Source organism: Heptranchias perlo, chromosome 24 (assembly GCF_035084215.1).
Source record: "Heptranchias perlo isolate sHepPer1 chromosome 24, sHepPer1.hap1, whole genome shotgun sequence".
NCBI lineage: Eukaryota > Metazoa > Chordata > Chondrichthyes > Hexanchiformes > Hexanchidae > Heptranchias > Heptranchias perlo.
In genome coordinates this window covers 4,279,451-4,294,914 of record NC_090348.1, presented here as the reverse complement: position 1 = coordinate 4,294,914, position 15,464 = coordinate 4,279,451, and the positions used below count along the sequence as shown (strand labels likewise).

Genomic DNA, 15,464 nt, shown 5'->3' with positions numbered 1-15,464 from the left:
TATGCTAAAGAGAACTGGGAGTTAAAATGGCCAGGGCCTCACAACTGCGAATCAGAGCGAGTCTGACACTCTCCCTTCCGGCCCCACCCTCCCCTCGGACCCCATCCTCCCCTCTCACGCCACCCTCCCCCCCTCGCCTCACCCTCCCCTCTCGCCCCACCCTCCCCTCGGACCCCACCCTCCCCTCTCACGCCACCCTCCCCCCCTCGCCTCACCCTCCCCTCTCGCCCCACCTTCCCCTCTCGCCCCACCCTCCCCTCTCACCCCACCCTCCCCTCTCGCCCCACCCTCCCCCCTCACCCCACCCTCCCCTCTCACCCCACCCTCCCCTCTCGCCCCACCCTCCCCTCGGACTCCACCCTCCCCTCTCGCCCCACCCTCCCCTCTCGCCCCACCCTCCCCTCTCGCCCACCCTCCCCTCCGGCCCCATGCCCCCCTCTCATCCCAGGTTAAAATCAGGACTCCTTGATCTCTGCTCCAATCATTAACTCCGGGAGTGCACTCCACGCTCTCACAACTCTCTGTGTAAAAGCACTTTCTCTGTCTGAAATCTCTTACATTTAATCTTATATCTATGTCCCCTCGTTCTAGACCCTTCGACCACTGTTTCTATCAACTCTGTCCTATCCCTTCATAATTTTAAACAGCTCTATCAAATCGCTCTGTAATCTCCTCTGATCCAGTGAGAACAGCCGTGGTGTATTCGAACAGGAAAATGGGGAAGGATTCTTATAATTTTCAGTGACTTGGTTCAGTTGGGAGTAATATGAAAGAGGTGGATTTTAAAATGATTACAGGAGAGGGACTGGGTGGAGCAGTGGGTTAGATGTTGGCCCTTTGTCTCTGGAGCCTGATTTCCAATCCAGCCCAGACTGATGAGATGATAGTCTTCTCTGTTTATTGGCTGTTAGGGGACTATTGAAAATGAGAATGGCCTGTCTCAGTCCAGATCCCAGTGGATAGGGGACTCAGTGCACAAAACAACCTTTGAGAGAGTCCATGGGATGGGTGGTGCGGGTAATGGAAATCCTCAGGAAGGTGAAGGGGTGTCAGCGATGAAGCCCTGGCATTACCATCGCCAAATCCCCCACCATCAACATCCTGAGGGTCACCATTGACCAGAAACTTAACTGGACCAACCACCTAAATACTGTGGCTACAAGAACAGGTCAGAGGCTGGGTATTCTGCGGTGAGTGACTCACCTCCTGACTCCCCAAAGCTTTTCCACCATCTACAAGGCACAAGTCAGGAGTGTGATGGAATACTCCCCACTTGCCTGGATGAGTGCAGCTCCCACAACACTCAAGAAGCTCGACACCATCCAGGACAAGCAGCCCACTTGATTGGCACCCCATCCACCACCCTTAACATTCACTCCCTTCACCACCGGTGCACCGTGGCTGCAGTGTGCACCATCCAGAGGATGCACTGCAGCAACTCGCCAAGGCTTCTTCGACAGCACCTCCCAAACCCGCGACCTCTACTACCTGGAAGGACAAGGGCAGCAGGCGCATGGGAACAACACCACCTGCACGTTCCCCTCCAAATCACACACCATCCCGACTTGGAAATATCGCTGTTCCTTCATCGTCGCTGGGTCAAAATCCTGGAACTCCCTTCCTAACAGCACTGTGGGAGAACCTTCACCACACGGACTGCAGCGGTTCAAGAAGGTGGCTCACCACCACCTTCTCAAGGGCAATTAGGGATGGGCAATAAATGCCGGCCTCGCCAGCGATGCCCACATCCCATGAATGAATAAAAAAAAGCACATCGCTAGGTTGAAACGTGTTTCGTTCCATGGTGTTTACATCCATCACTTTAGCTGGTGCACGATTCACACTTAACTTTTCAAAATTACACAAGGGAGCTTTTGAAAATTATAAAAATGTTTCAGAAGCTCTCTGAGGGCTCAGTGAGGTAACAAGTGCGACCCTTTGCCGGGGCGCCAAGACAGAGGCCTTCAGCAGGTGAGTGCTTGGAAGGTGGAGAGGGAGCTGAGAGGCCCTCTCCCTCCACAGTGGGGGAACCAGCGAACTTTACCGCTGCTCCCATGGGGCCTACCGCCAGCCTCTGCATGGCAACCCCGGGAAATGGCAGTTAGTGGGGCGTAAAGGGGGTAAATCCACCAAAGACCTGGACCCACCCATGTCCCCCCAACACCACCACACCCACCACCATTTGCAGTGATGAGCAGGCAAGGAGCGGCCTGCGGTGATCGCAGTGGGGGCGGGGCGGTGAGGTGGCAGTGGGGGCGGGGCGGTGAGGTGGCAGTGGGGGCGGGGCGGTGAGGTGGCAGTGGGGGAGGGGCGGTGAGGTGGCAGTGGGGGAGGGGCGGTGAGGTGGCAGTGGGGGAGGGGCGGTGAGGTGGCAGTGGGGGCGGGGCGGTGAGGTGGCAGTGGGGGCGGGGCGGTGAGGTGGCAGTGGGGGAGGGGCGGTGAGGTGGCAGTGGGGGAGGGGCGGTGAGGTGGCAGTGGGGGAGGGGCGGTGAGGTGGCAGTGGGGGAGGGGCGGTGAGGTGGCAGTGGGGGAGGGGCGGTGAGGTGGCAGTGGGGGAGGGGCGGTGAGGTGGCAGTGGGGGAGGGGCGGTGAGGTGGCAGTGGGGGAGGGGCGGTGAGGTGGCAGTGGGGGAGGGGCGGTGAGGTGGCAGTGGGCCTCACTGCCCGAATTTGCCTGACTCCTCAACAATTTCCAGTGGGAGGAGACCTCCCCCCCCCCACCTTTACTCAACGATGACCTCAACACTGTGCTCACTGATTTATTTCACAAGCCAGAGCTTGGAGTTTTCTTCTATCCGTCTCTACGCATGTTCCTGCTCTGACACTGTTTGATCGAATCATAATGTGGAGATGCCGGTGATGGACTGGGGTTAACAATTGTAAACAATTTTACAACACCAAGTTATAGTCCAACAAATTTATTTTAAATTCCACAAGCTTTCGGAGGCTTCCTCCTTCCTCAGTTGAACGTCACCTGAGGAAGGAGGAAGCCTCCGAAAGCTTGTGGAATTTAAAATAAATTTGTTGGACTATAACTTGGTGTTGTAAAATTGTTTACAATTGATAGAATCATAGAATGACACAGCACAGAAGGCGGCCATTCAGCCCATCATGCCTGTGCTGGCTCTTTGAATGGGCTATCCAATTAGTCCCACTCCCCCTGCTCTTTCCCCATAGCCCCGTATATACTCAATTCCTTTTTGAAAGTTATTATTGAAGCTGCTTCCACCGCCCTTTCAGGCAGCGGGTTTCAGATCAGAACAACTCAACTAAAAAAAAATTCTCATTTCCCCTCTGGTTCTTTTGCCGATTATCTTAAATCTGTTTCCTTTGGATATCAACCTTCCTGCCAGTGGAAACAGTTTCTCCTTATTTATTCTATCAAAACCCCTCATAATTTTGAACACCTCTGTTAAATCTCCCCTTAACCTTCTCTGTTCTAAGGAGAACAACCCCGGATTCTCCAGTATCTCCACATGACTGAAGTCCCTCATCCCTGGAACCATTCTAGTAAAACTCCTCTGCACCTTTTCCAAGAAGATCCCAGAGAACTGTAGCTATCTCGTTACTTACTTCGGCACTGGTTTGCGGCTCCACTCTTCCCATCTGCGGGCCGCCACGGTTGGTCGTTATACAGAGGAGCACATCTTTCACAGTGCTCACCCACAGTATGGTGCTTACAGATACACTTCCCATGGACCTGTCAAAGAAATGAACGGAGAACACAGTCAACTAGGGAAGGAGATGGCCGGCCAGTGACACCCAGAAAGAAAGAAAGAATTTGTATTTATATAGGGACTTTCAGGTCCTCAGGATGTCCCAAAGTGCTTTACAGCCAATGAAGTACTTTTGAAATTTAGTCACTGTTGTAATCTAGGAAACACAGCAGCCAATTTGCAGACGGCAAGCTCCCACAAACAGAAATGTGATAATGACCAGATAATGGGATGGAAATTTGCCTTGGGAGGCTGTGCTAAACGGACGGCATCTCACGGGCCGCCTGTTATACGCTCCACTGATATTCAGTTCTCCCCATACACTGTAATACCCCACTCAGTCTAATCCCACTCTCCTGCTCAATCCCCATACACTGCTCGATCCCCATACACTGCTCAATCCCCATACACTGCTCGATCCCCATACACTGCTCAATCCCCATACACTGCTCAATCCCCATACACTGCTCACTCCCCATACACTGCTCGATCCCCATACACTGCTCAATCCCCATACACTGCTCAATCCCCACACCCTTTAATATCCCACCCAGTCTAATCCCACTCTCCTGCTCACTCCTCATACCCTTCAATATCCCACCCATTCTAATCCCACTCTCCCCCTCACTCCCCATACCCTTTAATATCCCATCCACTCTAATCCCACTCTCCCCCTCACTCCCCATACCCTTTAATATCCCATCCACTCTAATCCCACTCTCCCCCTCACTCCCCATACCCTTTAATATCCCATCCACTCTAATCCCACTCTCCCCCTCACTCCCCATACCCTTTAATATCCCATCCACTCTAATCCCACTCTCCTGCTCACTCCCCATACCCTTTAATATCCCACCCAGTCTAATCCCAATCGCCTGCTCACTCCACATGTTCTTTAATATCCCAACATCTAATCCCACTCTCCTGCTCATTCCCCGTACCTTTTAATATTCCACCCAGTCTAATTCCACACTCCTGCTCACTCCCCACACCCATTAATATCCCACCCAGTCTAATACCACTCTCCTGCTCAATCCCTACCTTTTAATATCCCACCCAGTCTAATCCCACTCTCCTGCTATCTCCCCATATACTTTAACATCACACCTGGTCTAATACCAATCTGGCTCTCCCCTCATACCCATTAATATCCCACCCAGACTAACACCACTCTCCTGCTCACTCCCCATAAACTTTAATATTCCTGTTTTTCAAGCAACTAATTGCCTTTTAAAAATATTTATAGATGCTATTTCAATGGTGGCAGAGGATTTTGTGGAAAGATTTTTTTTCTAATTTCCCCTCTAATTTTTTTTGTGATTATCAATTTGTGCCTCTCTCGTTACCATCAAACCAACCAATGGAAACAATCTATCACTACCTACTTTATCATAACCCTTTATAATCTCTATCCGATCACCCCTTAACTTTCTCAGACTCTCTTCATAACTGTAACTGCTCATCCCTGGTACCCTCCCTAGTCAATCTGCATTGCACCTTTCCCAGTGCTCTTATATCCTTCCTACAGTGGGGCCCAAAATTGTACACAATAATCCATATGCATCTTAATTAAGGTCCTCGCACGTTAAACATTATCTCCTTTCTCTTGTAGACTTGACTCTAGATACAAAGCCAAAGATTCTGTTTGCCCCTTTATGGCTACCTTTAATGACCTGTGGTTTACCCCATTTAAAATCTCACCATTTAAGGTGTATTTCCTTTCTCTAACCTTACTTTCAGAATGTCCAAGTTCATATTTTTCTTTTTTATTATTCATTCTCGGGATGTGGGCGTCTCTGGCAAGGCCGGCATTTATTGCCCATCCCTAATTGCCCTTGAGAAGGTGGTGGTGAGCCGCCTTCTTGAACCGCTGCAGTCCGTGTGGTGAAGGTACTCCCACAGTGCTGTTAGGAAGGGAGTTCCAGGATTTTGACCCAGTGATGATGAAGGATTGTGAGGTATGTTCAGAGAGATGGAAAATGCTGAACGTCTGAAGGACACATTGCTCCAAAAGCAAGAGGATCCATTCACCGATCTTTTGTATATTAGTACAAAGAGTTCAAGCAATCAAGAGGGGCAAAGAGAGGGTATCGGAATAAACTGGCAGCTAACATAAAAGGGAATCCAAAAGTCTTCTACGGGCATGTAAATGGTAAACAGGTAGTAAGAGGAGGGGTGGGGCCGATTAGGGACCAAAAAGGAGATCTACTGATGGAGGCAGAAGGGATGGCCGAGGTACTAAATGAGTACTTTGCATCTGTCTTTACCAAAGAAGAAGATGCTGCCAAAGTCTCAGTAAAGGAAGATGTAGTTGAGATACTGGATGGGCTAAAAATTGATAAAGTGAAGGCATTAGAAAGGCTAGCTGTACTTAAAGTGGATAAGTCACCCGGTCCAGATGGGATGCATCCTAGGTTGCTGAGGGAAGTAAGGGTGGAAATTGCGGAGGTACTGGTCATAATCTTCCAAACATCCATAGATACAGGGGTGGTGCCAGAGGACTGGAGAATTGCAAATGTTACACTCTTGTTCAAAAAAGGGTGTAAGGATAAACCCAGCAACTACAGGCCAGTCAGTTTTACCTCGGTGATGGGGAAACTTTTAGAAACGATAATCCGGGACGTAATTAACAGTCACGTGGACGAGTGTGGATTGATTAGGGAAAGCCAGCACAGATTTGTTAAAGGCAATTCGTGTTTAACTAGCCTGACAGAGTTTTTTGATGAGGTAACAGAGAGGGTAGATGAGGGCAATGCAGTTGATGTGGTCTTTATGGACTTTGAAAAGGCATTTGATAAAGTGCCGCATGTTAGACTTGTCATCAAGATTGCGGCCCATGGAACTAAGGGGGCAGTAGCAACATGGATACAGAATTGGCTAAGTGACAGGAAGCAGAGAGTAGTGGTGAACGGTTGTTTTTCGGACTGGAGGGAGATGTACAGTGGTGTTCCCCAGGGGTCAGTACTAGGACCACTGTTTTTCTCGATATATATTAATGACTTGGACTTGGACTTGGGTGCACAGAGCACAATTTCATAATTTGCAGTTGACACGAAACTTGGAAGGGTAATAAACAGTGAGGAGGATAGTGATAGACTTCAAGAGGATATAGACAGGCTGGTGGAATGGGCGGACACGTGGTAGATGAAATTTAACACAGAAAAGTGCAAAGTGATACATTTCGGTAGGAAGAATGAGGAGAGGCAATATAAACTAGAGGGCACAACTCTACATGGGATATAGGAACAGAGGGATCTGGGGGTATATGTGCACAAATCGTTGAAGATGGCAGGGCAGGTTGAGAAAGTGGTTAAAAAAAGCATACGGGATCCTGGGCTTTATAAATAGAGGCGTAGAGTACAAAAGTATGGAAGTCATGATGAACTTTTATAAAACACTGGTTCGGCCACAACTGGAGTATTGTGTCCAGTTCTGGGCACCGCACTTTAGGAAAGATGTGAAGGCCTTAGAGAGGGTGCAGAAGAGATTTACTAGAATGATTCCAGGAATGAGGGACTTTAGTTACGTGGATAGACTGGAGAAGCTGGGGTTGTTCTCCTTGGAACAGAGATAGTTGCGAGGAGATTTGATAGAGGTATCCAAAATCATGAAGGGTCTAGACAGATTAGATAGAGAGAAACTGTTCCCATTGGCGGAAGGGTAAAGAACCAGAGGGCATAGATTTAAGGTGATTGGCAAAGGCGACATGAGGAAAAACTTTTTTACACAGCGAGTGGTTATGATCTGGAATGCACTGCCCGAGGGGGTGGTGGAGGCAGATTCAATCATGGCCTTCAAAAGGGAACTGGATAAGTACTTGAAAGGGAAAAAATTTGCAAGGCTATGGGGATAGGGCGGGGGAGTGGGACTAGCTGGATTGTTATTGCATGGAGCCGGCATGGACTCGATGGGCTGAATGGCCTCCTTCCGTGCTGTAACCTCTCCATGATTCTATGATTCTATGTCACGAGGACACCCAATGCTTGCTGGTATCTGCCTTTGTTCCTTGTTGCCTTTGACGACAAAACATTTAGCGCCAGAAGCTGTAGTTAAACATCACTCTGTGCTGGTTATTATGTTCACAGCCCTGACTCTACTCCACAGGTTTAGACTTGAAGATCATTAACTTCAGCAAGCGGAGCTGCCGTGACTTGGTTGGAGCGACTTTGTGCTGAGTACCTTGGAGTCACTGGTAGTTCTGATGAAGCCACTAACGTCCTACTGGGACTTGGCAGGAATGGGATTGACCCTGCTGCTAATTCATGGGGTGGGGGAGGTAGTTTTAACTCTCCCACTCAGCAGGGAACAGAATGGGGGAGCAGGTCAAATGGAGTGGCTCCATTTCCCGCTCCGCTCCCACCGATTTCCGATTTAAAGGCCGTTGGTTTGGCGATGGGAGAGACTCCGGTCAGGCTCAGGCAGCAACCTCTGGAATTAACGCAAACCGGGGTTCCCGTGACAGCAATGGGACCCCGATCGAATTTTAACCCAGGGCCTGAGCGGGGAAGCTGCCCGCCAGGTAAAGCCAGGTCGGAAGGATGGAGCGGCCTTCCTGTGGGGCCTCCCCTGCTCCGGACTCACCACCCTCCCCAGCTTTCCTCCCACGAGACCCCCTTTGAAGCCCTCTCCCCACAACATGCCGTTGAGCCATCCTTTTAGTGTCAGCCGCCTGAACTTTCTCTCCTGCCCACCAGCTGCCATTTTACGCTCGTTTGGGGTGGGCGGCTGATTAGCAGCCTGCAGGTGAGGCCCAGGTGTGAAAATACACCCAGTCCTCAAACTTAGGCCTGCGAGTGTGCTTAGCACTCAAACAGTGATCCCCTCATCCGCCCAAAACCTGGTGGGGGTTAAAATTGTCCCCCATGTCTTTGTTCTCCTCCATTTCTGCTGCTGGTGCTGTGCCCAATATCGAAGACGATATTATCAGTGAGACCCACTCCCCCAAAGGGCGGTCTCCTGAGTGTTGTGGCAGTGCCCTGCCCGTAGTGGGCCCCAGCACCGCACCCTGTGCGATTATGACACCTCCCATGTGCTGACACGTGTCTTGCTGCGTGATATCCCACCACAGAGCGCGAGGGGCTGGTCCCTTCACTCACCCGGCAGACTCTGCTTCCCCGTTCACAGTATAACCCCAGAGCCCATTTGCTGCCTGCTGGGGGTTGTATCAATGGGCAGACACTCAGCACAGTGAGGCTCAGGGAAAGGATCAGCCAATTGATAGAGGAGTGGATTGTCAATATTCTGATCTACCCCTAATTTAAGCCTTCTTTAATTCAATACCAACAGTCAGTGGGGTCACGACCTCTCCATCACTGGCTATTAGGCTTGCTCAGTGTTCCAGTTACAAGCTCCATACTTCTCGAGACACCAAACCATAACCAACATTCCCTCTGCCAACATTTACACACACAATGTACTCTTTTATTCCTGAACGATGAAAGATCTTTCCTGTAATCTGCTCTCAGACCACTACCGATGTTGCTAAGCAACCGACCATTACAGGACAGTGGGGGGTGGGGGTGGAGTGAACGCATCCCAGGGTGAATTCCCTCCGATTTTCTGTCTTGTGGGAATCTTTGCTCATGACCTCCTCTTAACTGCGGGGTACAAATCAGGACCCAACCAGAGTGGGAGGGGGCAGCTCACCCACCCACCCAGGCACAGTACGGAACAGGCATCACTAACGCACTCGCCCGTCACTCCCACGTTATGAACCATTGCACGTTTCCATGTTACTCCGATACAATTACCTTTGATTTTCCGCTCAGGTAATGACTGGAGGTAAAAAGTTAATCTCACCGTTTCATGGCGTCATTATGTTTTTCCTCCGCACTTCCAAAATATAATTGTATTTTATTCTAAACAGCTCCCAGCCTCTTTAAGAAGGCTCTTAAACAATAGATTGAAAGAATGATTTGATGAACACTGCTTTCGGTTTAGAAGTGCCTTGTTGAACAAAGAAATGTAAACACAAAATCTCATCCCTTACAAATAAGAGAGGTGAAGCTAATCCCTATAAGCCGATTAAATATCTTAAAGCTTACAGGGAAAGTGTATCCACATGATTCTAAATGGTATTAAAGGGGATAATATATGATTACTGCTATCTCCCAGATTTCCCTTATTACCATGATTTATTCTTTACCCAGTTACTCAGAGTCACTCTGGAACACTGTTCAATGGTCACACGAGGTCCACTTATACAGAGACAGGTACCGACAGCACGATTCGATGCCTCCAGTGTCCGGGACAATATTCATCCCTCAACCAACATCACTAAAAACAGATTATCTGGTCATTATCACTTAGCCGCCTGTGGGATCTTGCTGTGCACAAATTGGCTGCCGCGTTTCCTACATTACAACAGTGACTACACTTCAAAAAAAGTACTTCGTTGGTCAGGCCTCAGGACGTCCCAAAGTGCTTTACAGCCAATGAAGGACCTGGTGATCCAGTCACGCCCCCTGTGGTTACGATCCATAAAGTACCACTTAAGGTCACGGACAAATTCTGCTCCCTCGGTAGCGATCCCCCACGATCGGCCCAATCGAGGATGGTGCCACCCACCGGACTGGCAGGGTCAGCTCTGCCTTTGGCAAACTCGAGCTGAGACTCTGGCAGGAACGAGGGGCCAGTCTGCCAAGAATAGGTGGTATAGAGCGAGCTGTTGTCCTCAACACCCTACTACATGGATCAGAGTCCTGCATCTGTCACATCAGGCCACTTGACCATTTGTACGATGTATCACTGGCCCCAAGTGGCAGGACAGGGGGGGCCTGACACTGATGTCCTCGAGCGCTGCATTATAACTGGAATCGAGGCCTCGATTAGAAAGGTCCAGTGTGGGTCTGGACATGCAGTCACATGATCTGATTATAGAATTCCCAAATCCCTCTTCTATGGTGAGCTGCAGTCCGGATATCGCCAGAGAGGTGGGCAGATGTAACGTCATGAAGACACTCTAAAGACCACCTTAAAATCTTGGCATATTATCCCCGATACTGGGGAGATGGTCACCGAACGACCACGATGGCAGCATGTCTGCCCAGTCGGAATGAGTGAATTTGAGGTTACCAGGTCTGGTTGCCAAGCGCCCGGCTCACAAGACAAATCATCTCCCCCCCCCGCCACCGGCTCACCCGGCTCCCAGATCAATACATGTGTCCAGGATCGGGCTCCTCTCCCACCAGCTCACCCACAACAACTGAGACTGAGGCAAAAGATGAGGAGAATTCTTTTTACGCAGCGAGTTGTTACGATCTGGATTCACTGCCTGGAAGGGCGGTGGAAGCAGATTCAATAATAACTTTCAAAAGAGAATTGGATAAATACTGGAAAAGGAGAAATTTGCAGGGCTATGGGGGAAGAGCAGTGGAGTGGGACTAATTGGATAGCTCTTTCAATGAGCAGGCACGATGGGCCAAATGGCCTCCTTCTGTGCTGTGATTCTATGATTCATCTGTTGATTCCACAGGAGGCTCCATCACATGAGCTGAAAGTGGTTAATGGGGTCACTGAATGGGCAATGGTGCCAGTGTCCTTAGTATGGGTGCCATCACCTTCATCGGCACAGGGAAAGGAGCTCAACTGTGTTCAAAGGAACATTCGCTTCAAACCGCTCATTAAAGCAGTCAAATACATTTTAATAAGTAGATTACTAAACTCCAGTGATTATCAGGGAGGTAAAGCAAGTGGTTTCTTGTCATTTTATAGTTGTTTTTCCATCACATTGTAAAGAAGAAGGCTGATGTTGGAAGGTAGTACATGTTAACAAGGAGGAGTTACGGGTGATAATGGAGTGAGCACACGGGATCAGGATTACTGCTCGTTTGGTGGATAAACACCAGCATGGACTGGATGGGCTGAATGGCCTGTATCTAAGAATATAAGATCATAAGAAATAGGAGCAGGAGTAGGCCATATGGCCCCTCGAGCCTGTTCCATCATTCAATAAGATCATGACTGATCTTCGACCTCAACTCCACTTTCCCACCCAATCCCCATATCCCTGATTCCCCTAGAGTCCAAAAATCTATCGATCTCAGCCTTGAATATACTCAACGACTCAGCATCCACAGCCTTCTGGGGTAGAGAATTCCAAAGATTCACAACCCTCTGAGTGAAGAAATTACTCCTCATTTCAGTCTTGAATGGCTGACCCTTATCCTGCGACTCTCCAGCCAGGAGAAACAATCTCTCAGCATCTACTCTGTCAAGCTCCCTCAGAATCTTATGTTTCAATGAGATCACCTCTCATTCTTCTAAACTCCAGGGAGTATAGGCCCATTCTACTCAATCTCTCCCCATAGGACAACCCTCTCATCCCAGGAATCAATCTAGTGAACCTTTGTTGCACCGCCTCCAAGGCAAGTATATCCTTCCTTAGATAAGGAGACCAAAACTGTACACAGTACTACAGATGTGGTCTCACTAAAGCCCTGTACAACTGTAATAAAACTTCCTTACTCTTGTACTCCAACCCCCTTGCAATAAAGGCCAACATGCCATTTGCTTTCCTAATTGCTTGCTGTACCTGTATGCTAATCTTTTGTATTTTGTGTACAAGGATACCCAAATCTCTCTGAACACCAACATTTAATAGTTTCTCACCATTTAAAAAATATTCTGTTTTTCTATTCTTCCTACCAAAGTGAATGACCTCACATTTCCTCACATTATACTCCATCTGCCATCTTCTTGCCCACTCACTTAATCTGTCTATATCCCTTTGCAGACTCACTGAGGACAAAAAAAAATTGGATAAGGGCCATTTTTGGGCGTGGGTAGCGTGATGCGCCATTAACCTGCGCCAATGACCCCTGCGCAGGCAGGGCGCGGGTTTTGGGTGGCCTAACCTGCAATCAGCGTTCCATTCTGGGCCTTGAACTTGGAATCAATGCAATTCGTACCTTCCACCAGCAGGGGGAGCCCATTCTCTTAAAGGGAGGGTGTTTCTTAGAAATTTCTTAAAGGTAGCTGGTAACTGTTATTTGCTGAAAATAACAGTCCACTGTCTGCACGGAGTCTGAACGGAGATCAGACATTGCACACGTAAAACACAGACACAGGTCCCGTCACTATGTTTACACACTGATGAGTTATGTTAAAACATTGAATAAAGGTTGCGCACTACTAAATCCCACATCCTCCAATCTGCACACCAGACCTCACCAATCTGCCGGTCTGAGTTGGTACCAGGCCTGAGAGAGTGTGTGCACTAGAGACCTTGGAGCAAGAGGTGGACAGAAGGAGGGACATCCTATATCTGCAGCGGGGGGAGGGGGTGGGGGGGCAAGAGGCCCTCCAGACATATACCCAAAAGGCAGTGGGAGGCAGTGGGGGTTGAAGTCAATGCCAGGCTCACAGCATCATGAACATGGATGCAGTGCAGGAAGAAGTTCAATGCTTTGTCATGAGTGGTCAAGGTGAGTGAGGTCAACTGTCAAGTGGTGTCTCCTACCAACTGCACCACACACTACACCCCCATCACCCACATACCAACAAACTCTTTCCATCAGTACTCAACTCTTCCAATCAGATGCTTCCTCTCACCCTCACACATTACCACTGTTTCAAGCCAGCCACCCACAACTGACAGGCCACACACACTGGCAGCTATTCAACCATGACAGGCACATCACCCAGGCACACGTCCCGCTTTCTTGCAGGAGAAGGTGGCGCATATCAAGAGGCAGCAAGTGGCAGTGGCATTTCGCCCCTCGAGCCTGTTCCGCCATTCAATGAGATCAGGGTGGACCTGTGACCTAACTCCATGTACCCGTCTTAGCCCCATATCCCTTAATACCCTTGGTTCACAGAAATCTATCAATCTCAGATTTAACATTCACAAGTGAGCTAGCATCAACTGCCGTCTGCAGAAGAGCGTTCCAAACGTCTCCCACCCTTTGCGTGTAGAAGAATTTCCTAACTTCACTCCTGCATGTCCTGGCTCTAAATGTTAGGCTATGTCCCCGTGTCCTAGTATTGAAGTCTAGGAGACCTCCAAAAACAGTTACAAATGTCTGGGCAGCCAGAAGCAATAATCCAGCCACTAACCTGTAAATCCTGCATGGTCCCTTTAAATAGTGCTGGTGGGGGGTCCTCCAGGCACTCTGAGACACGTTCAGATGGTCGGGGTTAAGACTGTGCGTTGAGTTGAGCATTAAGTCCCAAAATGGTGTCTATCACTTTAAATCAGCGTTTTACACTGATTGAAGCCATTTTCTCCCTACTTTACATGATTCCAGCGTTCGTTATCTGCGCCTGCGCTAACTCCTATACCAAGGTGGTGTCCGGCGCACGTCACGCTGGAAACATGCGTGCGCATCCAAGACGCCATCTTGGATGTCAGAGAAACTGTGTCACGCCAAAACAACGGGCGCTACACTGCCCAATTTAGCGCCTTCTGTGTCCTCCTCACAACTTACTTTCCAACCTAGCTTTGTATTGTCAGCAAACTTGGATACATTACACTCGGTCCCTTCGTCTAAGTCATTAATATATATGTAAATAGCTGAGGCCCAAGCACCGATCCTTGCGGCACCCCACTAGTTACAGCCTGCCAACCTGAGAATGACCCATTTATCCCTACTCTCTGTTTTCTGTCCGTTAACCAATCCTCTATCCATGCTAATATATTACCCCCAACCCCATGAGCCCTTATCTTGTCTAACAACCTTTTATGTGGCACCTTATCGAATGCCTTTTGAAAATCCAAATATACTACATCCACTGGTTCCCCTTTATCTACCCTGCTAGTTACATCCTCAAAAAACTCTAATAAATTTGTCAAACATGATTTCCCTTTCATAAAACCATGTTGACTCTGCCTAATCATATTACGATGTTCTAAGTGCCCTGTTACCACTTCCTTAATAACGGATTCCAGCATTTTCCCGACGACCAAGGTCAGGCTAACTGGCCTGTAGTTCCCTGTTTTCTCTCTCCCTCCCTTCTTGAATAGCGGGGTTACATTTGCTACCTTCCAGTGCACTGCGACCAGTACAAAATATAGGGAATTTTGGAAGATCATAACCAATGTATCCATTATCCCTGCAGCCACATCTTTTAGAACCCTAGGATGTAGGCCATCAGGTCCAGGGATTTGTCGGTTTTTAGTCCCATTAGTTTGTCCAGTACTTTTTCTCTAGTGATAGTAATTGTTTTAAGGTCCTCACTCTCATTTACCCCTTGGTTCCCCACTATTTCTGGTATCCTTTTTGTGCCTTCCACTGTGAAGACAGATACAAAATATTTGTTTAACGCATCTGCCATTTCCTGATTCCCCATCTGTGTTGTAATTTCTGTGTAATTCTATGTAATAGTTAATTCACAGTCAGATCCATCAGTTCAAATGTTCTGAATCCGTTCTGAGATGGCACCGGCCCCTAGGGTAGGTTTTTTGGGTGTACAGAACTGTAATCTGCACTCATTCTGATTACACTTAATATATTGTTGCATTTATTTTACATTTTTCCCTCTTTGCGGTATTCATAGGGCTCTCCAAAAGAGAAATGTTTTCTTTATCCAACATCCCTAATACAGGAAGATGCCACTGTGGCAAAGAAGGAGCTTCAGTCCAAAGTACCCCCACCGCTCCCCACAAAATACCGTTTGGAGATGGGAAATATCCTTAATGGTTCTCCTACTTCTTTGGGGAAATAAGGTACAGTTGCCTATTGGTTACGTCACTGAAATCACAACCCAGACGTTGGCAGTTCAAATCTTACTGTGGCAAATTGGGAAAATT

At 48.6% G+C, this 15,464-nt stretch overlaps 1 protein-coding gene across 2 annotated transcripts in view; it reads right to left on the bottom strand.

Annotated features, from left to right (window-relative positions):
• The window catches only part of ntn4 (netrin 4), a 91,442-nt gene that overhangs the window by 20,581 nt on the left and 55,397 nt on the right, over nucleotides 1-15,464 (bottom strand). For both annotated transcript variants that reach the window (XM_068004631.1, XM_068004630.1), the window contains exon 4: nucleotides 3,573-3,699. In XM_068004631.1, the coding sequence (XP_067860732.1) occupies nucleotides 3,573-3,699 (127 nt within the window). The remainder of the gene's footprint in view (nucleotides 1-3,572; nucleotides 3,700-15,464) is intronic.